Source organism: Asterias rubens, chromosome 5, assembly GCF_902459465.1.
Source record: "Asterias rubens chromosome 5, eAstRub1.3, whole genome shotgun sequence".
Classification (NCBI taxonomy): Eukaryota; Metazoa; Echinodermata; class Asteroidea; order Forcipulatida; family Asteriidae; genus Asterias; species Asterias rubens.
In genome coordinates, this window is record NC_047066.1 from 699,448 (window position 1) to 724,763 (window position 25,316).

Sequence of the window (25,316 nt, forward strand, 5' to 3'; positions counted from 1 at the left end):
CAAAAGTTGCGGCAGGCGACAGTTGACGGTTTGGGCAGAAACTCGATGTATTTCTTTTTCACATTATACACTCCTGCATTGCGGCAAGTCGATGTTTCTGTCACGATGTGGGATTCTGTTCCCGGTGACCTGATTATCGGAAGGTGTTTCTGCCGATATCGCTTTGCATCTGCTTAAAGCGATGGTAACATGGGACTGACATTGGTACTTGGAAGAGAGCTTTGAAAAACAGCCATAAATATATTGGCATTAAAAACCCTGCTTCTTGCGAATTGACCCAACCCACTCGGCATCCAATCAATTAATCTTTAACAGATCCCCAAAAGGGTTATTCAAAGGCTCGCATATAGTGACAACATTGACAACTTGACAACATTATGGGGTTTGAAGCACTGCATGGTGAAGTTTTAATATGTTTATTTGTTTGTGGTTACACATGTGTATGTGTCTACTTGCCAGGTAGAGCTTGTTCTTTAGAATACTGTCTTGCCGCGGAGTACATTAAAAACAGCCATGAGTGCACGATAATCATCATATCACAACCAAAGTTTCGTGACGTCAGAAAAGAGATGAGGTAGAGAGATGAATGTAGATCCTTAATGCCTGGGCACTCTACTTTGAATTCAGTCCAAGTTTATAAGAAGTACAAAACGTGAATTCTAAAGTTATGATTCACCGATAAATCTACTCAACCCTAGAATTCACAGATCCGTATCTGACCATCACACGCTGAGTTTGGCACGGGTGATATGAAGCGTAGACACGGCGTCGCTTTGGGAAAGATCCTCTCACATTCCGGTTCTCAAAATCCCCTCAGGAGCCTCGCTCAGGATAAACTACATCCATCTCACTCGAGTAACTAAAGATACAAGTCTTTTGTTTAGTTACTTTCCTTCGATCTTATTCTTAGATTGGCTCTTATTCTCTGAACATCAATCAATTAGTGTTTTACTGAAGTTAACATGCGCACGGTAGGCTAGACACCAGACACTGAACAACAAGTAGCGAGTTAGCACAGTACTATTTATATAACCAGAATAAGGTTACAAGCAAAAGTACCATTTTACATATGCTTGGGACTGTCTCTTTATTGACCTCAGCAGATATTTGTTTAGCAATATTTTATGTTCTATGAAAGCGCCTGATGTACGGAGCCGTGATATCGTGTGGATGTAATACGAATAATGTCATTGAGTTACGTACACTGTTAGCATATGCATTCATAACACAACCATCAGATCTTAAATATTTTGCATCGTAAAAGTATCGGTGCCAAAGTCTTGTCGGAGCCTCATTACTCATGTATTGAATCTGCTTCAAAAAACTTATGGAAAAGTTGCTTAAGTTTTGGGGTCGACGCGACACGTACAATAATACTTCTAAATTAGTTAGAAGTATAATTATAGCTTAGAAATGTATATGCTGAAACTGCGGAAGTATCAAACAACGCATCATGATTATTTTTAACATGCACTTGAAGTCACTGTCAGAGCCATGCAATACATAAAGCACGAGGTACACGTTCAATTACTTTGGACGAGATTCCCGCGTCATTTTTGATGGACATTCATGAAGAAACCCCCAAATATAGTTCTATATTTCTCTCATGTAGACTATGGTATTGATTAGCACAGAACCACATGATATGGACGCAGGTGTACAAACAAACTGTATATATTGAATCGAATGAGCTAATATTGTATTTACCCTTAAGGGAAAACCGGAAGAACACATGGCGGCTAAGAAACATCAAGCCGCCATTTTGAAAAATTCGGTCATAAATTATTTTCAAAGTTTTTCAAAGGCACGCGTAGACAGTTTTCGAAGTCTGGCTGGCTCGTTGAGCTTTCTTCTCCAATAACAAATGTGCAAAATAGACATTAACAACTCAAATAATAATTTGTCATTTCACATAACCAGATAAGAACATTAAATTTATAGGGGCTCGTAACCATGTGGTTGAATGTGCTCTTATCGGATACCTTTATGGGACCCGGGACAAAACAAAAAGAGAAATCAAAAGGAACCAATCTGGGGAAGTCTAAAGGGAAAGTCCACGAGGATATTTGTGCACAAAGTCTATGTGAAACTGTGCATGAACAAATGATACAGAAGAATACTCCACAAAGGTAACATTGTTTACCCTGTGATTACGACATTGACGGATGACATAGCACCCTATAACAACTTGGATTACTGTACTTCATCACTCACTGCACTATTTGGACAAATCTTACTCATGCCACATCCAACTGAAGTAATCACTGGCGGATAGGGCCATGCAAGTATACACTAACACATCTTCTAGCTTAGGGAACTTTTTAAATTATACATCAAATAAAATCATATTTTTCGACCGACAATATGTTGTATTTTAGTCTCTTGACACTAAACGCAATAATTCTAACGTATTGTTAAATACAGTTAAAGGGGCACATGTTGTTTAATTGTCAATGGCGAGCTGAAATTGATATAATTGTGAAAGACAAGTTTTCTCACTTTGTGTATCCCAGCGTAATGCATAAAATAACAAATCTGTAAAAGTTCGGTTAAATTGGTCATTGAACTTGCAAGATAATAATGAAAGAAAAACACCTTTGTTCGTTACTATGTGCTTGTAGACGCATAATAAAATGCTTCATCAGCTGAAGTAGTTTAATATTTGAGTGAGAAATTGCCTCTTTCTCAAAAACTTCTTTACTTCAGAGGGAGCCGTTTCTCACAATGTTTTATACTATCAACAGCTCGCCATTGCTTGTTAAGTACATTTTATGCTTACAATTATTTTGAGTAATTACCAATAGTGTCAAACGCCTTTTTAAATCATCGCTTTTGAATGTTGTAGCATTCTCTCCGATGATCCTCCACTATTTAGGTCTAGCAGTTTGTTGTTAGCGACGATGGGGGATTTAAGCCATTCTGAACGGTACTCTCTGGGCGTCGAGTTGCTTCAGGGTCAAATAATATTCCGTTCGAGTCTGGCGATACAGAAACCCCCTTAGAGCAGGGAAAACTAGATGTGTGTGTGTAGCTAAAGGATTTGAGTTAATGTAATATCAGTTTATACCATGCAATATACGTAAGGTGCCGCATTTATTTTTATTTTTATAGATTCTTCATACCCGTATGTCGTAAGCCCTTTTCACACACAACATTGTCTCGACTCAGGTCCCTAGTGAAACCTTAAGTGCTGTCTTTTATGGACAGTACGACAGTACAAACCTTGTTGTCCTTTCACACGGTTCGCAACCATGCTAAGATTAAGCAAGGAACCCTTGCTAAATTGCTGTCGTGTGACTAGGGTTAAAGCATACATGGATTTCATTGACCTATATTTTGATCAAACATTAATAAGGGTTGAACAGTTTGACACTTACAAGCTTATTAGACAGTGGGCACAACGGTAAACCACTTTTGAGAAAAACAAAATAATTATATTCAGGATTTTAGTAACATTTATCTGTTAGCAATTAACCAATGGTTTGTTTTCAATGACTACGAAGCTGTTAGTAAGTTATCTGTAAGCAAATCCAGGGCAGGGGGCACTTAGCAGAGTGGCTCCTTTTGTCTGGCGGATAATTCTCGCAATAATTCCACTTGTGTACGTCAGGGAACACGACCAAGATGGTGAACACGTATACGATTTGTGCAACCAGCTGCTTATGGTAAGGCTAGATGAAACATAAGATGACAAATTGAGGATGGTGTTATCTTTTCTTGGTTTGTACAACCTGCTAAAACAGAAATGGATATAGGTCAGTGAATTAAACACCCTTTCAGAACAAACACTCGATGGTAGGGAAAGAGAGCTAGCACGCGTTATTGGATAACGTTACATTGCAGTGTGTAGGATCTGATACCCCCTTGGGTCCTAGACGTATTGTGTGTAGTCACAAGAAGCTAAAAAGTAAATGAGAAAGGAAGTGAAGTACCAAGTTGTTGACTTTTGATGCTACGTAGGCTTTGTTAAAGTCCTTTTGTATACGTTTGTGTTTTCAGTTTGATGAACTTTGAACAAACAATCACTGTCGAGTTTGTTTTTACTTCGACATTTTGGCGAATTACATGATAGAGTGAATATTTTAAGTAAGTGTTTCGTGTGAAATATGAGGCAGTTTGTTACCATGACGTAGTTTTGACGCAGTGTTTTTGCAAAGCTCTTTGGCACACACGTGTAGTATTGATCGAGGAAGTGCAAGGAATAATATAGTAAGGAAATCTAGTCAGAGACGTATTAATCAAGTCTGTATGCGAAGGAAATAGAGTTCATGTCGGAGTCTGGGACGGCAGAAAGTACATTTCGTGAAGTTAAATTTAAGGGACAAAGACCTTTAACTCCGAAGGTCAGCTTTGTTTGTTGTCCAGTTAGGAGGCACGGGCATCCTATTTGGCTGAGTTTAGTTGAGTTGTAACAGAGTAGGTGGCTTCTGAAAATATATCTTCAACGACTGATTTCTCTAAATGTTCGTATTTTTTTATAGAAATGTTTATACACCACTCTGCTTGTTTTTTTCTCTATAAATATCGATACAAAACGCGATTAATTTGATCTTGCGATGCAGGATAAATTAAACCGGAATAATCGCATTCACGAGTACACGTTTCAAAGAAGTTCTTCAGGGTTTTAAGAAGTTTTTTTTTATAACCATCCGGTTTGAAAATTCTCTTCTTGCAAACTGCAGTGGTATTCAATACTTTAAGACTGTCATGCGAAGTCAGTGAGGGATAAGGTTTCATCAATAACGGACATGTCTCTAATCTTTTAAGACTTTGTGTATTTCCTCAAGGAGCAGCTTGGAGATGTGGTTTCAAGGTCTTGGGTGTTTTCAACTCCTCAGCTCTGCCGGACACTTAAATAAATTCATTGGACTTCCAACTCCTTAAAGTTAGGCCTGTTGTCTTATGAGGGAAGACATTGGTTGGATTTCTGCATTATCTTATTTTGATTTCGTTAGGTTTTTCCCCGCCATATGAGTTCAGTTTGTGGAACCTTTGGGCTTTTCCTATGTCCAGCACGTCCATCTGATATTAAAGAAGATTTTTAAACCTCCTTTTTTCAATCTTTATACGCATTCTAAGTTTATCGTCTATTGTTGTCAGTCTTTTTGTCTTGTGGCCACCTTTACTTCACCTTTTATTTTTTTACGCAATTTGCCTGTGTTGTCACTCTGCATCATCCTAGTAAAGCTATATATAGCTGAATAAGGATTCCACCGTTGAAGATTGAAGATTCATTTTGTGATCTTTGTCCTAGATCCACCATGGAGATCTGAATTTAAAAATAGATTTTTGAATCTTCTTGTTTTTAATCTTTAGTTTTTAACCGGCTTCATTTTGTAGAACCTTTGGGTTTTCCCCTCTTGATAAATCCAGCAGGCCCATCTGATATTAAAATAGAGCCATCTCATCATAACTGCATCATCCCCAGGGAATTCAAGCGGTTTTGATTTAAGTTTTCAGCTTTAATGAGCACAGTGTAATTCAATAAAGTTCATAGGAGCGTTATTAAACAGACGGAACTCGCCAGAGAGTTACCGAATGGCGAGTTAACCAATGGTTAACTCGTCCTTTCATCGTTCTACCTGACTGTGAAAACCACGTCACACCATATGAATGAAGATGATATCCACATGGGATTAAACTCAATAGGTATTCACGCCTTCCATTAGGTGCGAACGAGCGTGCCACTTCGCGAACTCACACGTCCGCTTCCAGCGAACAAAAAATGAAAAGACATCTGATATGTACTGTATTATTGGAGGTCCCAAACGTGTAGTGGCTTATAAACTGACTAATTGCGTCTGTCTGTTGCTGTGTGGGGTCTGGTTACCAGATTTCGCAAGGTTTAGTTCGTTGCAGGTGCACCGGTGATAGGTAAATGGCATCAGCATGGGCACTTGCTTTATTCGACACGTGTGATGAATGAAACATTTCCGTTATGAACTTTAAAAGATTAAGTTCACTGTAGTCATTAAAGCCATTATACACTTTCGGTACAGGAAAAAAAAAGTTCACAGATTTACAAATAATTTACAGGGTTTACAGAAGGTAATGGTGAAAGACTTCCCTTGAAATATTGTTCCTTGAAATGCTTTACTTTTTGAGAAAACATTAAAACAATATCAATTCTCGATAGCGAGAATTACGGATTTATTTTAAACACTTGTCATGACACGGCGAAACGCGCGGAAACAAGAGTGGGTTTTCCCGTTATTTTCTCCCGACTTTGATGACCGATTGAGCCTAAATTTTCACAGGTTTGTTATTTTATATATTAGTTGTGATACACGAAGAGTGGGACTTGGACAATACTGTTTACCGAAAGTGTATAATGGCTTTAACAGACGAGTTTCAATTTCATTTAAAAGTCAGTTGAAGCGTTGGTTTGTGGCACATTTATCAAACTGTTTCTCAATTTTGTGATTAGTTTACACTCTCCCGATCCATTTCGGCAAAAACCATACATTTAACCATACAATTCAATTACTTCGAGGCATGTCAATATTTAAAGCATTATTCAACTAAACGTAAGAGTCGTTCTTATAACATGCGGAACCGGTTCCCATTTATAAAACGACCTGGAAAACGTGCATTTATTATTTATTTTTCAGTAGGTGACCGTGCATAACATAGGAGCACCTGTTTTTTTTTTTATTAAACACATTTTATTGTTTGTTCACTTTTTTATTATACGTTTTGCATCACTTTGTTTAACTACCAAGATAATATGCTGGTATTATTAAAAGCCCCATCTACAATGGAATTACTGATGCTAATAATCCCTCAAAGAGTTGCTCTCGTTGACCGTAATGAATAGCTGATCTGCAAAGACAATATACCCCGGTATCACAAAGTCAAATCGAGTAAGTTTTCTCATGTTTTTGGAATGACGTAGTCAATGGTGATAGGGATGAGTACTGCTTATTATTGTGTTCATGCCCATGAATGCTTTACAAGGATAATGAATATGTTAATGCAGATACTAGTATGTGGTGGTGAATAAATTAAGCTGTACAGCTTTAAAGCAAGAATAAGAGCTAATCAAACTTTGGCATATCTCTTTTCAGGGCAGACAGTTTCTTACAATAAGGCACTCATTAGCAGAAGTCATCGCCATTCGTCATTCTTCTGATGAGAGCCTTTTGGGTACGAAACAGTCTGTCCAGAATAGAGATATGCCAAAGTTTGATTAGCTATTATTCTGAATTTATTGTATAATAGCTCTACAGAAATGTATCCGGCACTGTGAATTGTGATAAAAGACGATTTCATTTGATAAAATTATGTTTGTATATACACACAGCTATATCAAATGAGTAGGGTATAGATGTCCTTATAGCTTTGGATCAAAACCGGACCTTATTCAGATAGGCATAAACAATTGCAAACAAAAATAGAAAGGTTTGCAGTAACACCATGTGTTGAAACCATCGGTTCTTTTCAGAACTACCCCAACTCAATAGAGATAGTCATTACCGTGTTACCGCAAACCTTTCCATATCGTACTTCCACCATGCAAACTTCCAAAACCCACTCACAGACAAAATGCATACTCATTAAAAAGAAGAAAAAACAGAACAAAAAACAGGGGCTATGGGTAAGGGAATGCATCCAGAAAAAGCGGGAAAACTATAGCCAATCAAAGTTACTAACTTATATACAATTGGTGGTTGGGAACGAATAGAAGTAAAGCGGTGAGGACAAAAGATGGTCAGAATGAAAGGGTGGATTGCCGGACCATAATGCATTGTAGGTATAATGTATATGATTATAATAATGTATGTATTATAGTAATGTGTATTTAATGATTTTGCTATCTACTTATGAATACATTATGATATAGAATGTGTCTATGAGGATTTGAGAGTATGCGACGCTGATATATTGCACCAAATCGATAGCATACGTCGCACACTACTGAAGAAGACACTTAATGCTACGGCGGTGTGTCATTTTAAGGAGGTATCCATGTGTTTAGCATAATACGGTCATGGTTCATACCAATGATGTCGAGATAAGAAGGGGTCCTGTGCTGGTTTACTTTGAAGAAAGAAACAAGTAGGAATCGACGAAGCTTCATGCCATTTCGCCGGTTTTGCAAAAAGATATTGGGTTTACCTTGATGTCGGATGCGAGGTTGAAAGACGGTAAATGTTTCTTTCACCATGTTAGTAGTTTTACATAACCAGCCAGTCACTAATTGACACTCAACCATCTCCATCGGTCAGTAGATAGCCAACCATCCAAATTCCCGTCACCGAGTTTACTCAAACGGGTTTATGAAGTGTGAAGGTCTGCCTTCATGCCCCATTGTCGTTGCCTGTGCCCTTAAAACCTCAACGGGTGCCTTTACCGATGAGAACATGCCTCGCTACCCTTGGCCTGGGTGTGTTATTTATAGTATCGTCCAGTTGGCCTACTTGCCATTTTGGCGGGTAATTTATGTTTCTGAGCAACAAAATTTACTTAAAAATAAAATAGATATAAAATAGTTCACCATAGAAAGAGTAAATTAGCTACGTCAGGTTTGTCTTGAATATAACATGAAATCCCCCACAGTTTGGCGTAGACTACATGAGTAGCCTTCCCTGTTTTTAATTGGAAGAGCACGTGACTTTCTGCCCCTTTCAAGGGTTAGCCGTTTGCAACCCGTGGCCCCAGAGGGCGTTACATTTAGTTTCAGTGAATAATTAATACTTCAGCAGAGATAGTGCTATCACCCGTGTCTCTATATGCATGTCCTTGTGTTCTTGTCTTGGGAACTAGCCAGCAATGTCATTAAAATGATGTCCCTTTGCTCTGGCCGCATAAAACATGACCTCAACGGCAGGTGGCTGTTTGCATTATAATTTAATAACTGACAAAATGGGAGCTCTGTTTAGGGACAACAGAATGGGAAGCTATGAAAAGAAGAGACTATATGCTTGGCTGACGCAGAGGGATCAGTGCTTGACGTCTGTCTGGAAAACTGTGCTCAACTTGGCTTGTTTTCTTTATTTAGCTTAAGATGTAAACTATTAAAGGCACTGGATACTATTAAACATCACTCGAAATAATTGTTTAACGTAAAAACTTACTTGGTATCGAGTAATGGAGAGCTGCTGATACTTTAAAACATTGTGAGAAACGACTCCCTCTTAATGTTTTCTTAGAAAGAGGTTATTTCTCACTAAAATAATACAACTTTTTATATATGCCTCTAATGAAAGCACACTAATCTTTCAACAAGCCGGGTGTTTTGTTCTTTTATAATTCTCGTGCAACTTCGATGACCAATAATTGAGCCCAAATTTTCACAGATTTGTTATCTGATGCATATGTATATTTACCAAACATGTCCAGTGCCTTTGGGAAAAGGTTTTACGTTGGGGCTTGTGATATAATGAGAGCGGCTGCTTTATGGAAAAGCGACGTAGTTGCTATACACTGCTTGGGCATTAAGTGGCGTCCCTGAAGACGAGCAGAGTATACTGGTCGAAACGTCGAGACCACACTGGCTCTTTTCTCAGCCAACACTCCCCCCAAAAGAGATTTACACATGGTTGTACCCGCAAGTTTACTATTTATTTATAGTTTCTTCTTAAGATTATAACAAGTTCTAATATCCATATAAGATTTACAAGTTATAAAGCTGTTGTAGTTTCTTATTTAAAATCTCTCATGAGTACAGTTCCATGGATACTGTTGGTGGCTTTAGTAAAAGTCCATCATCACGATCTAAAGAATGTGTGAATTCTCTTCCATGATTTTTTTTTCTTCCACTATACAAAGACGTTTACCTATTTAAGGTTGCATGCGATTCTTGTTATGAACTAGACTAATGGCTTCAATGTAAACGTGCTCTACGGCTTGTTATATCCCTGAATTCTACCAGCACTCGTTTTATTGGAGAAGAGTTCTTCTTTATCGCGAACTGCGTACATGTTTGCGTCATCAGAATCACGCGTAAAAGCCTAAGTCCTTTATATTACGGGGCCGTGGAATTTTAAGCATGAAAAATGAGAGCTAGTTACAGGAACATGAATATATCCTTTGAAGATTACAGACACGTCTTGTACTGAATTAATTTCAGTGAGGAGTACCGTCTTATGAATGAGGGTCATTGCGCGCTTGGTAGCTCCCAGCATCGTGTTCAGGGTAACCAAGTTGCACATGATAGCATTAAAGGCAATGGACTTTATAATTGTTAGCTTAACTACTTACTTAGTAACGAGCAATGGAGACCTGTTGATAGTGTAAAACATTCAATGTTTTTACTATCAGTGATAAACGGCTCCCTTTGAAGTGACGTAGTTTTTGAGAAAGAGGTAATTTCTAACTTGAGATATCAGCTCAGCTGAAGCCTTTTATTTATTTATCTGAAAGCACACAAAGTAATGCACCAACTGTGTTTTTCTTTCATTGTTCTGTAGCAAATTCGATCACCAATTAAGCTCAAATGTTTTTACTGATTTGTTGTTTTCTGCACATGTTGGGATACACCAAATGAGAATATTTGTCTTTATCAAAGGTGTCCAAAGCTTTTAAATCATTCCTATACAGACACATGGTGCATTACTTGTTTTTTAGAATCCTACTCACGCACCGTGGCAAACAGGTCACGTGTCGCTGGTCACACACAAGCTTCGATCACCCCGGTCATTATCATCGTCATTCACCATTCTGATCGTCTCCACTGATTTCTTGTCTTCTCCTGTTCTTAATTCTTGTCTCCGATGCGGACGTGCTTAGAAGACGGGTTAATGGTCTAGCGATTCACTGCTGACTCGCTGGCGTTTCTCTGCGGGCGAGATACAGGCTGAACCATGACACAAGGCTGCTATATTCGGCTCCAGAAATATTAAAATATATTATTTGACGTGAGTGGAGTTGCACCAATCAGTTCAGTCTGGAATATAATATTATTTAAAAAAAATGTTTGTGGCATTCTTTTGACGTTATATGTTTGTTTACAAAAAGTCACATTTCGTAAAGAGACAATACATTTGAATGGAACTGAAATGAAACGTCCGTTTTCAAATCAGCTACTGGTTAATTTAATCTATTCCATTCTTCTGTTGAAATCATGTAGGGTATCAAGATTAGAACCTACATATAAATATCTCCTTTCATAAAACAACATTCTACATAATTGCAGATTGTGTTCAGTGGAAAACACGAGACATTGTTTCTATGAACATGGAGCCTGTGTATGATAGTGGCAACATGGCTTCCTACGGAGACCAATGGGTCTGTACTCTTTACCTCTGTTGTCTTTGATCGATTTTTAATTAAGAGCAAAATGTCACAGACCCATGCAGAAGCTTGAATAGATCTTATTAATATTGAATAATGGTAATGATGGGTCCCTAGGCTCTATACAACGAGACCCTTACAAAGAGGTTTATTTGCTATTTTTAGTAATGCGTATTAACTACCAACTACAATCGAAATTACAAATTCTTTCTCCTAGTTTTCACTTTATAGGGAAACCGATCTTTCTCTCGGTCGTGCCTGTCCCTCCCCAACTGAGAAATATGGCTTCCTCCCTCACGACATTCAAGAATGAACTCAAAACCCATCTCTTTCAATAAGATGTATCACCTTCTGCACGTTGGTGTGTCTTCTCTGTTTTGTTTTAAAAGGGATCATTTGTGCGCCAGTAATTTTCACTTTGTGACATGGCATATTTATACGAGTCCCCATTACAGTTATTATATAAATACTCTGAGAAAATGTTGTGCAAACTGCTTATCAACTGAGAGTAGCTATAGTATAAATGTAGTCTTTGACAGACCATGAACTATCTTTTGCAACAACAATTTTGCTAATAACAACTATTAATTTAATGTGTTCACTACGTTGTGCGAAACACCAGTATCTACAACCAGTGACGATTGGACCCACCTACTGTGTGCGTTGACTTGTTTATAAGAATATTGTTTCTCAGAAACTTTGTTTTAACCTAATTTAAAATTGAGGAAGGAGTGTAATTCAAACCACCAACTTCACAGTCTTCCGTGTCTAAATTCGAATCTTATGAAATTGTCTGTTCTGCTTTGTCACTGATAATGAATCATCATTACTTCCGCAATAGAGATCTTCAGTCGGGTGTGGCTTCAGCCATGCATCTTAAAGGTGCATGTCATGACTACACTACGGACTGTCCATTGGCCTTTTGTAGTATGGTGGCCACTATAGGAGTGCACTGTTTGGTTTGGGTGACTACAGACAAATTTACTCAAACCCAATCGTGTCACATGAATGCGTCCACCATATCAAACTAGCTTATTGCCTACAGTATAGTTGATGTAATCAATATACCGTTCGAATCTTCATTATAGAACTGTTTAGAACTAAACTCTTTTGATCTTTTGAAACAAGTTACTTCAAAATGAGAAAGTAACCATCAAGAAAATGCTTCTCTTTTCAAGTTATCAGATTTCTGATACAATTCGTATCAAAATTGTTATATTCTAATACCTTAAATCGTTGCGATACCTGCTGCTAACATACATGATTCGAACTGCTTCGAGCTACCGGGCAATCTCGGTGGTCTAGTTGGTAAGACACTGCTTGAATGGCAAGGGTCAGGGGTTCAAATCCCACCCGAGTAATATGCCTATGATGTTTTCCACAGAGTTTGGGAAAGTACTAAATATTCTGTGCTAACACACGTCGGTGAATATCGGTAAAACCAAAATGATTGCGTGATTTTGTGTGAGCCATTATTTTTGGGTCCAACCTTTGCAATATTTGCTCAATAATTGACATCATACTTACTGGATGATCATTATTATATTAAACTGCTATGTTTGAAGCGTGTCGCCTCGAGGCCAATGCTAGAATACCATCTGGATTAGCCATCTCTATTCACGTCATGTAAACCAAGCTAAAACCATAGAGCTAGATTGAGCTTGCTTTCTGGATTCTCTGTATTAGATTTATAGAAATCATTAGATTCTGTAGATATTAGACACTATATACGGCTATGGGTGTGGCTTATTGTTTTAGCTTTAGGCAGATCTAGTCCTAGCCAAAGCCGCTATTTATGTACAATGTCATATTTATTATGTCGACGATGGTAGCAAAACGATAGCAAAACAGTAAAAGGCTCTGATTACGGATATCACTTTTGATACCTCTATAGAGGCAAAGTCACTAACCTCAAACCCATTCAGCCTCCCAGATAGATTTTACTGGGCTTGAAACGTCAGGCCATTATTTAGGCCTATATATATTTATCATATAATACACCACAAGGGAAACATTGCAATAATTTGAGACTCGGTAAATTATTGGTTTGGCTGTTCCATGGAGATCCTAGTATTGTTCATTTTGTTGTCGACCTGATTAACCATCGCGACAAGACGAGTCCCATGTTCCCCTTTAAACCAAGACGAGCCCATGTTCCCCTTCAAACCAAGACGAGCCCTATGTTCCCCTTCAAACCAAGACGAGCCCCGTGCTCCCCTTCAAACCAAGAAGAGCCCATGCTCCCCTTCAAACCAAGACGAGCCCCATGCTCCCCTTCAAACCAAGACGAGCCCCATGCTCCCCTTCAAACCAAGACGAGCCCCATGTTCCCCTTCAAACCAAGACGAGCCCATGCTCCCCTTCAAACCAAGACGAGCCCCATTTTCCCCTTCAAACCAAGACGAGCCCATGCTCCCCTTCAAACCAAGACGAGCCCCATGCTCCCCTTCAAACCAAGACGAGCCCCATGCTACCCTTCAAACCAAGACGAGCCCCATGCTCCCCTTCAAACAAAGACGAGCCAATGTTCACCTTCAAACTAAGACGAGCCCATGCTCCCCTTCAAACCAAGACGAGCCCCATGCTCCCCCTTCAAACCAAGAGGAGGCCCATGCTCCCCTTCAAACCAAGACGAGCCCCATGCTACCCTTCAAACCAAGACGAGCCCCATGTTCCCCTTCAAACCAAGACGAGCCCCATGTTCCCCCTCAAACCAAGACGAGCCCCATGTTCCCCTTCAAACCAAGACGAGCCCCATGTTTCCCTTCAAACCAAGACGAGCCCCATGCTCCCCTTCAAACCAAGACGAGCCCATGCTCCCCTTCAAACCAAGACGAGCCCCATGCTCCCCTTTAAACCAAGACAAGCCCCATGCTCCCCTTCAAACCAAGACGAGCCCATGTTCCCCTTCAAATCAAGACGAGCCCCATGCTCCCCTTCAAACCAAGACGAGCCCCATACTCCCCTTCAAACCAAGACGAGCCCCATGTTCCCCTTCAAACCAAGACGAGCTCCATGTTCCCCTTCAAACCAAGACGAGCCCCATGTTCCCCTTCAAACCAATACGAGCCCCATGCTCCCCTTCAAACCAAGACGAGCCCATGTTTCCCTTCAAACCAAGACGAGCCCATGTTTCCCTTCAAACCAAGACGAGCCCCATGTTCCCCTTCAAACCAAGACGAGCCCCATGTTCCCCTTCAAACCAAGACGAGCCCCATGTTCCCCTTCAAACCAAGACGAGCCCCATGTTCCCCTTCAAACCAATACGAGCCCCATGCTCCCCTTCAAACCAAGACGAGCCCCATGCTCCCCTTCAAACCAAGACGAGCCTCATGTTCCCCTTCAAACCAAGACGAGCCCCATGTTCCCCTTCAAACAAAGACGAGCCCCATGCTACCCTTTAAACCAATCTTAATCACCAACAGTCATGACCAAATGCAGCCTCTTTAAAGTCGACTACCAAGAACACAGCACTCGTCATTGAACCCTTGTACACTAATGGCATTTAACTTAAATAAAAACCTCGTCTGGATTGTTCAATTTAAAAAGCTCATTTAACGATGCGAGGATGCGTCTATTGTACGGAATGATTCATGATGTAGTCTGGTCTTTAATGCGTCGCCAGTCAACTCTAGTCATAAATGAGGAACGCCTTGAGGTAAGGCCATGAATTTGAACGATGCTTTTATGTCAAAGTACCAGGAAACAGTGCAGTGACGTACTATACAAATATAACATGGTTTGAGGGTGACTAGTCCATATTAGCTCCCCGAGCCAATACCGAGGGGGGAGCTTACATCGACTAATCATCCGGAATAAACCATGTTATATAACACCCAAGCAGATCCTTGCCATTTGATTGGAGGATTGTCCGTCACGTGATAGCAAATAAAAGTACCATTGCACGCTGAGTCACTCGCCGTGCTTTTTCGTTCCATCCGAAAAGTACCATTGCACGCTGGCACGCTGCCAGCGTGCAATGGTACTTTTCGGATGGAACGAAAAAGCTGAGTAAAAACATCACTGCGTGCGCGTGTCTTTGGTAACGCAGCAGGTGTTACTGCAAGAAGGCATAGTAAAATTACTAGCATTCGGCTTCTACAGTTGAAATTGTTTGTTTTGAAAGTTGTTTCTTTCAATCAAAATGACAAAGTTCTACTTGGATGTTATATAAAACAAATAATGAATGTTTTTCATTCGTGCAATGGTGCGAATATGTTCATTCGTTGAAAGCTGGAATGTTCCATTCAACTCGGCTCCGCCTCGTTGAATAGAACATTCCATCTTTCAACTCATGAACATATTCGCACCATTGCACTCATAAACATTCATTATGTGTATATTATATTTATTTTACTGTATTTCGTACATATTCAGTTGTTTGGAGCAAGGGAAAATTACGACTGTAAAATAAAATGCACCACGATAAATTTGTTCTGTTGGATGTCGCTAGAGCGATGTTCGTGCGTGTTCATGATTCTCCGCTTGTCGATCGTGAGAAGTCAGGGCGCCAGACAAGTCTTGCGTATACGCCTCTCTTAATATTTATGCATGAGGTACGTCACAATGCTAACTCAAAATGAGGCCATGGGCGCAGCCACTACAAGTGATGGGGGACGTGCGCCCATAGCCTCATTTTGGGTAAGAATTTTGACGTCATGCATAAATATTAAGAAAGGCGTATAGATATATAATTAAAATAACTAAACTGGCCGCGCGTACATACGCGCCATTGCCTGTGAGAAAAAGTTTGTGTTCGCCATGTTCGCCATGGTAAAAACTTCACGTCCGAAAGGCGACACGCAAAAATGAATACGGGAGATAGGCCTTTGACGCGCTAAATGTCACGTGCTGACGGCAAAAAGTCACGTGCTGACGGCAACGCACAGAAAATGTACACGGGAGATTAGTCTGGTTCCCTGACCAAAGATTCCTTGACGTCTAGTCTCTTGTTAAAAATCTTAGGTCAGGTATCACCCACGGTTAAAAATAGAGCATGACGCAACTTGTCAGGGTCGGGGTCATCTCCAGGGAAACCATGTCTGCACGTACTACTAGTTGCGATAACGTAACCCTCCTCCCAACGGCCGCCAGGCCGGAGGGTTACGAGATTATTTTGATCGTCAATATGACAATCTGGTTCAACACGTATAATTTCGACAGCTAGTCACCAGATTTTGCCCCATTTTTACCACTTTTTAAAAATCATGAAACTTAATCATCAATCAATGTCTAATGAACACTCAAGTCAAAACACCTTTAAAAAAACATTTTTGAAGAAAAAGGACAAAAACTTACCAGATCCCGGAGCGATTTCCCAGGTTTATATATTTTGAACTTGTCGCATCGCTTTGCAAACGCTTTATTTACGCACAACGCCTGCATTTCCAATCACTGGAATAACAACGAGTCCGTACCGAACATCAACGATACTGTCCGAATGTTGACGACAACACGTTCGGAACATTTCGGATAACTTCGAAAGAGGAGGAATTCCTCCTTTTTGGTCACGTGATTTTGGGTGATACCGGACCCTAAATTCGACAGAGCCTAGTCGGAGATTTTTGGGTCTGGGAACCAGACTAACGGGAGATAGGCAATGGCGGCCCCCATGCCAGAACCCGCGTATGTACGTGCGGCCGATCTAGTTATTCTATTCGTTATCTATGTTCAGACGTACGCAGAGCTAGCGGGTGATACGGCGCGCTGCCCATGGTAGCGAGGTTGCGCCCGGGTTGACCAGTCGCACAATGATAATGCGCATGACAAGTAGAAAATAGCGCTGGGCTACCCGGGCGCTATTTTACTTGTTATGCGCATTTACCTTGTGCGTTAATACTCGCGTGCGCGCGTGCGCGCTTGGTAAATAGCAAAAATGGCACCTTGCATGTGATACGCCTCTCTTAATATTATTTTATGCATGAGGTACGTCACAATGCTTACTCGAAACGAGGCGATGGGCGCAGCCACTGCAAGTGTGATGGGGGAAGTGCGCCCATAGCCTCATCTTGGGTAAGAAATGACGTCATGCATAAGTATTAAGAGAGGCGTATGATGAATGGACCAGTAAGAACTCGACTCTCGGTCATGAATATGCATGAGGTATAGTAATAATATTTATCTGCAATAGTTTCCTTGATGGATGGAGTATAGACAATGTAACCTGTGACACCACGTATTAAAAAAAAAGACAAAGCCTTGACTTCCTGCTTGCCTGGTAGAAAAGCACATTATTGTAAACAAAGGTCACATGGTCCATACTAGACATCTAATCTAAAAACTGGGACCCCCCCGTCCCAATCCAGCCCGAGTCTAAGTAGCTGTGTGGAAATAATGTAGTGTTAAATGACAGTGAAATAACTGGCCCAAAGTCACCCTTTCTTCATGTTCCAAGCAAACCAATATTGTCCATACAATTAGACTAGCGAAGGACAGTAGATGGGGCGGGGCTAACAAGATCCGCCCACTCGTTCATCAATTATTATCAAACCACTTTCATTTGAGTAATTTTTAGTATTGCCATTAAATAACTAATGTTGATTTTTCACCTCTAGGCGACCTTGAGTAAATTGGCCCTTTGTCCATGTGTTTCTTTGTTACCTCACAATATAGTAGTTAAGTTGGAAGTCACTGCACTGTCTAGCTTGCTCTTAATGGCGATAGTTACATCGTGTTGTTAATTAACGAGCAGATAATGGCCCCTTCACTTTTGAAATCTACTAATTAGAATTTTTACGAGATCGAGTTGGATCCGGATCAAAGATTGTACCCTTGATTGGATTAGACTGGTTAGTTCCGGTTCCTTGATTGATGGTTCCCGGATCAAACGGATTCAAACATGAGCCCCATCCCACTGGTTGGAAGGTGTGAGATAAGGAAACATCATGAGTTGCTCACAGATTCAGAAACAATGTCACAAGACTACGTGATAACATCATGGCTTAGGTCAGACGAAAGTTAACAGGAACATCAGCTTTGCGGTGCCTTATCTTGATTCAAATATAATTACATTGGATAGAAGCTTCAGTACTGCAAATTATTATTGGTTTAAAGAGAGGAAGCTTATTATACTAGAAGCAGCAACTTTCCAAACATGACCACAGTGGTGCCTTATTTACCATATCAGTATAAAAAGTAGTCATATATAAACATGACCTATTTATATTCACGTTTAAAGCCAGTGAGCTGCGACAGGATGATTTCTAGCGTGAATTTGCATGTATTGCTGTATGGTCCGTGCTGTCATCCAACACGGCTAACTTCCGCTGCAAAATGCCTCTATGATTACAAAATCAATGGCAGGGATAGATCGAATAAATAACTAAAAACATTGAAATGACGCTGAATGAGACCCAGCCGTAATTCCCTTCAGGCGTGTATTGATTCGCTACCAAGATGCACAGGAAATATCTCATAGACTCAAACTATGCCGTCGCCATCTTTAACATGTCTCCTGGGTGCACTATCAATAACGAATATAGATTCTTATCATACGGAAAGGGCCAGACCTTTTTTCATCAAATTTCAGCCTGACCTTGATTTGAATAAATTCTAAACAAACAACAATCATTTTATGGTCGTTTCATGTTGACGATGAATAGCAGAATGCAGCGAATTCAATGCAATTGTTCGCTAACGATGTATTCAGCTCCGACTTTCTTTCAGCGTTATGTGTGACAGAAGAATTGAATACCGTGCGATGAGATATACACGTAATAAAATTACTTCTTGAAATTTGTAAAATACTTTTGTAAAGCAATTCGGCAGTGATATAGGCTCATGTTAGAATATTCATGTTGTTGTTGTTGTTGTTGGTGGTTAAAATTTTGTATTAATAAATAAGTAATAAAACAATGAGGACACATGGGCACATAACCTCAAAATCAATTGCCTGGTCTCGTTTCAAGCACAGCTCCCTCATTAATTCAATGAGAATGTTCCGTATGCCACATTTGACTCCCAATAAATAGAGGAACGACGCATAAATCACTTTCTGGTTGCTGTAGGGGCAGGCTGCTATGTACTCTCTGACAGTTTCAACCTTAAATATGCATCAATATATCAGAGACCATGAACTATTGTCACGTGACTGTCAAATGGGATATGAAAGGGGACCCCTCCCCACTTCACCCAGTTAGTGATTTGGCTTGCAAAGCCGACGCTTAGGCTTGTAAAGCCGACTCCCTCCTATTCCTTCACTTCACCCAGCCGAATCCTTCCTTAGACTTAGGCTTGCAAGGCCGACGCTTAGGCTTGTAAAGCCGACACCCTCCTATTCCTTCACTTCATCCTAGTTAGTGCTTAGGCTTATAAAGCCGACCACTCCTATGACTTAGGCTTGCAAAGCCGACGCTTAGGCTTGTAAAGCCGACACCCTCCTATTCCTTCACTTCATCCTAGCTAGTGCTTAGGCTTGTAAAGCCGACCACTCCTATGACTTAGGCTTGCAAAGCCGACGCTTAGGCTTGTAAAGCCGACTCCCTCCTATTCCTTCACTTCACCCAGCCGAATCCTTCCTTAGACTTAGGCTTGCAAAGCCGACGCTTAGGCTTGTAAAGCCGACCACTCCTATGACTTAGGCTTGCAAAGCCGACGCTTAGGCTTGTAAAGCCGACACCCTCCTATTCCTTCACTTCATCCTAGCTAGTGCTTAGGCTTGTAAAGCCGACCACTCTTATGACTTAGGCTTGCAAAGCCGACGCTTAGGCTAGTAAAACAGACTATTCATTACTTCACTCTAGCTAGGATATGGTTCTGCTCATACACCATACATTCTGGTTGAATTCAAACTTGGGTTGTTTCGGGGTCGTAACCAATTGTTTATATTATTATAAAAGTGGCCATTGGTTATGACCTAAACAATTATTGGTTTCGACCGCCAAAACGCAATGAACTTGAGCAGCAACATGCGCTTCATTGTACCGTCAGTTTAATTAATGCTTCCTGTCATATATGGTAACTATCATGGTTGCTCATTTAGTAATCAATAAAGCAATGTTACATGATGTTGATGCTAAGAATGCACTTGTTTTGTTAAGTGTTTAAACAACAGAGGGCGCTGCAACCATCATGACAGTCTTGTCCATCAATGTCTATCTTGTAATTCAAATTAAACGAAAATCTTTATCTGTCTCTCTCTCTCTTTCATTTTTGTTTTACCTTCAAATTATAAATTGTTCGTTATGTCTTTCATCTGTTTTTGATAACAGCCCAGCAAGTTGCAGCATTAGACACCGGACTAGCGGATGATTTCAGAGCTTGTCTTCCGCGGCCCATCACGCCGTGGAAACAGTCCATATTCCCGGATGGTTTCGTCACCTTTGATGACAAAATGACCATTACGTCATGCATCGCTACATGTTCGGAAAAGGTAATTAAAGTTTTAAAGGATTTACAATTAAAACGTGTGACTTGAGGGTTGTAAGGTGTAGTGTTACTAAAATCTATGCGTTCAACTCAAATGGGGAAATGAGTTCACTAAGCAGGTTCTAACTATTGGACAAGCATCAATCACTTTAAATGTCGTTTCGGGAGCTTTTTAAAAAGACTCGCCAACAAGATTCACACACGTTGTCGGAAGCTCCGTTTTGTACAACCACTTTGTTGCAACATGGATAACAAAGTTACATCCCTCACAAAAATGACGTGAAAGTATTATATTTGCCGCACGCCATCGACGGTAGAAAATAAGGAAGTTTTTAAAAAACATGAGATTTTGGCAAAATTTCTTGATCGATAATTACGAGAAAAAAGATTTCAACAGTTTCACATTCCATGGCAGCATATGTTTTTCTGCGGTGGGTTTTGATCGTCCTATATTCTTCACAAATTCGTCATTTTCATGAAATAATGCAGCTCCCAACGTTAAGGAATTCCTATTTTTGTTCGTACTCTCACAGTCTGCCGTGTGTACGCAAGACGCACGACGCGCAAATTTTCAATTGTGTTGTTAACGCTGTGCAGTCAAGATACGGTGACCAAGAATTCATGCGTCTAAGCTTGCATCGTGCGTCTTGCACGCGAATGTATACGCGTACGCACGACAACAGACAACACTGTGAGAAAACGATCGAAACGGGCATTTTTTAACGTTGGAAGCTGCACTATTTCACAAAAATTACGGATTTGTGAGGAAAATATGAGGACCAAAACCCACCGCAGAAAATGTATGCCGCCATGGAATGTGAATCTGTTGAAATTAGTGGCTTGTTGCAGGTAAGGTTTAAGTTATGAAGCTGTGAAATTTTTCCGCCCCAGAAACGGGCCTCAATAGTTAGGACTCTGTTCCTGTGTACAGAGAAAGAGTCCTATATATAGGGATACATGGAGGTGGAAACATACAGAGCTCAAGCACTCGTAAACTGATAAGTTTTACAGAGTTTCTTTATTGCGCCTTTTAACCAAAAGGTATTTATGAATGGGAATGATAGGCCTAGGGTAGCTACTAGTTCTTTCACGGTCGTTTTGAAACCTTGCATGGTCGAATTGCCGTGTGATAAAGGCCCTCGCCCTCGGCCTTCACGCCTTTATATCACACGGCAATCGACCATGCCTGTTTTAAACGACCGTAAAAGAACTATAGTAGCAACCCTATTATTCCCTTATCAAATGATAAACACACATTTTAAACAAGTTTAAATAATATTTCCAATACCAATTTTCGCTCGTTCTATCTGCCTAGTATAACCAGAGTGCTTATTGGTTATCAAATTTAATTAATTTTAAATGCATGTCTCATTTTAAGTCTTTCGCGTCGTTTTCCTCTCGAGACATTGACCTTCTACCCCTAAATAAATAAATAAATGCATTGAAAGGTGGAGAAATGCTTTCAACTCGACGGCATGTATAATTTATGACAATCGGTATTGCAGTTTATTTTCATTCTGATTGAAAGTCCCATGTAGAAACTCAATAGAGAAATTGATCAGTAACTCGTACATTAATAAATGCCAGTGATGTAAACAAACTCAAATGATAGAATCCATTGTTAATAGCATTTCGCAATTGTTCCAATGAACACTTTCAAATCCCATTTTCATCTTAATTCTTGATTACGACCTCGGCTAGGAAGTTGACCCTAAAATCTTCAATGCTCAACTCTTTGTGAATGATGAGTAAATTAAATTACATCAGTTACTTTGGGACTAGATTCATTTTGAATCTTTAAGCGTGGTGTACTTTGTTGATGATGTAAAAGAATGCTCCATCCCATTAGGCACACCATCAATTGATGAATAGAGAAAGCCGCAGTACTCAGACGAGATAACATCCTTTCAGAAGCTTCCAGATTTCTTATGAAATGTCCTTTCCTTTTTGTCCATCATTCCATCAAATCTCGGGGCTTCAAACCTACCGGGAATCTTTTGATCCTTGCTTTTTAATCATGCAACTTCTCACCGGTAGTCTTAAGACTGGGACAACTCTAGAAATACGTCCCTCGACGGAAACCTCTACTTTCAAGGGCTGAGTAAACAACGTCCCGGTTTCTTAAATCCCGCGGGAGTGAGGCTGGATCAAATATTGATGCAGACTGGCGGAATTATTAGCCGGGGTTATTTCTTGTCTCTTTAATTCACATCCCTGTGCAATGAAAGAGGATGTATCAATCAGATAAGCCGATTGGTGATCAGATCGAGGATTTAAAGTTCACGTTTATCCCCTTATTAAAGTCATGGAAGTAACCTATTAATTTTAAGTCTGAGACAATCGGCTTATGAGTTATCTGTGGAGTTAATAACAATCCGGTACAATTTAATGGTTGTTTTTCTTAAATGAGTATACTTCTTTTGGATGGATTTTAGATAGGGAAGCGTTATCATTAAATTTAATTAATTAGTTAAAAATAGTTAATCGGTGTTTACTAGTTCAGTTTGTGGACTCTTGTATTGTCGGTATGATCTCTGAATTTCCATGTGAAACAGGGGGGGGGGAGTGCAGAGGGTTACTCTCTGGAAAACACGATACTCTTATAAAGAGAAATGGTATCATTTTTAAAGACCAAAAACACGAGTGGAAAAGGTGATAAGAGGTCAGGCACACAGCTGGTAAAAAAAATGAATTAACAAAATGGCTTTATTTACAATGATCGTTGCATTACAATGTATTAATTATGCTTGACTATTATTGTATTCATTCCACTTTCCAGATATCAATTAAATATAATAAATTTGTAGCCTTATTCTAAACGCGTTTACAACAACTCTCCAGTATGGAGTGTTGAAATGAAATAGGCTAGTTTGCTTTTAGTTCCAGACGCTGAATGCAGTGGTCCGATACGTCTGGCTCGTCCCTGACATCCTCTTGAAATTCATTCTCGTACTACTGGGGCATTTTATATAAGGTTGTACGCCCCCCCCCCCCCCCCCGGTGCTGCCGTGTTCAGTTCTCCGGGACTCAGTAAAGCATATAACAATTGACTTCTTTCGCTTGCTGTGCGCAGGCGTCGCATGACGTATTATGTAACCGTATTTGGTAATTCGGAAAACTGAACACGGCGGAAAGTTGAAACCGCCATAACGGGACTGATTTAGGTCTTAGTTGATGAATGGCATGGTGTATGATGGTGTGCCTTAAAGCCATTGGACCCTTTCAGTAAACAGTGCTGTCCAAGGCCCACACTTTGTGTACCACAACTTCTATATCAAATAACAAACCTGTGAAAATTTAGGCTCAATCGGTCATCGGAGTCGGGAGAAAACAACGGAAAAACCCACCCTTGTTTCCGCGCGTTTCGCCGTGTCATGACATGTGTTTAAAATAAATCCGTAATTCTCGTTAACGAGAATTATTGTTTTGCTGTTTTCTCAAAAAGTAAAGCATTTCATGAAATAATATTTCAAGAGAAGTCTTTCACCATTGCCTTCTGTAAACCCTGTAAGTTATTTGTAAATCTGTGAACTTTTTTTTTTTTTCTGAACCGAAAGGGTCCAATGGCTTTAAAAGCGTCCAGAGGCCTTATCGGAAATACTCGGGTGCGCGCGTTTTGCTTTGACTGAGGTGCATGCTGGTCTAATTAGGGATAAGTTTGATTGCTAGCTAGACCAGCATGCACCCCATTCAACAGTTGGCGCTTGCGCAATGTTTTTTGTTTGTTTGTTTGTTTGTTTGGTGTTTTTTTTTTTTGCGAGAAGGTCTATTCAACAGTGTGCAGGCTAGCTGCTAGCTTTAGGGCGCCCCACCATGCTCTCTGCCCTTTATTCCCGAACTCATATAAACGCGTAGGCCTATAATTGTGTTTTGTGCTAAAGTTGATATTGAAAGGTTGGATGTTACTAGACAATGCGATCCCCTTTATCCGAATCTTCTTCTTCTTCTTCTTCTTTGTCTCTCCTAGAAGTTTCCTCTGGCCGCGTTAGGATCAGGAACAGAGTGTCACTGTGGAGCCTTCAGTCCTGAATACCGTATGCAGAAAGTGCTACCATTGGGTGATTGTAACACTCCATGTAGAGGTGATGTCAAGTATTATTGCGGAGGAGACGGTGCGATGTCATTGTACCAAACAGCGGCAGAAGGTAATGCAAAATAGACAACTTATTTTAACATTTAGGAAGAAACTAAATAAATAGTAAACTTGCGGGTACTATACAACCATGTGTACATCTCCTAGTAGGAGTGTTGGCTCTGAAAAGAGCCGGTCTGGTCTCGACGATTCTAACAGTATACACTGCTCGTCTTCAGTGGAAAGAGTATACATGAGAAAGAGTCATGAGAAAGAGTAGACGAGCGGAGAATACTGTTCGAAGCGTCGAGACCCCATCGGCTCTTTTCTCAGCCAAAACTCACCCTAAGAGATTTACACATGGTTGTACCCGCAAGTTTACTGTTTATTTATAGTTTCTTCCTAATTATCCACACCATGCAAAGCTTCAAACAAAACGTTCGGTGACGTTTAAGCAGTCGTTTAATACCTTGTACCTGGCCGAAGGTGCAATATATCCTACCACATAATCACTGATTAAGTAATTTCAAATTCATTGATATCCTATAATGGTCCATTCCACATAATCTAATAGGGTTGTGGGTTCAGATCAGAGGTTTCTTTTGTACAGGATCTTAAAGTCACCTGGAAGTGGTATTCTCAA

General features: G+C 40.2%; 1 protein-coding gene across 3 annotated transcripts in view; it reads left to right on the top strand.

The window, feature by feature from the left end:
• LOC117290354 (WSC domain-containing protein 2-like) overlaps positions 1-25,316 on the top strand; it is a 63,621-nt gene that overhangs the window by 29,399 nt on the left and 8,906 nt on the right. For all 3 annotated transcript variants that reach the window (XM_033771703.1, XM_033771702.1, XM_033771704.1), the window contains exons 5-6: positions 20,445-20,605; positions 24,569-24,746. In XM_033771703.1, the coding sequence (XP_033627594.1) occupies positions 20,445-20,605; positions 24,569-24,746 (339 nt within the window). The remainder of the gene's footprint in view (positions 1-20,444; positions 20,606-24,568; positions 24,747-25,316) is intronic.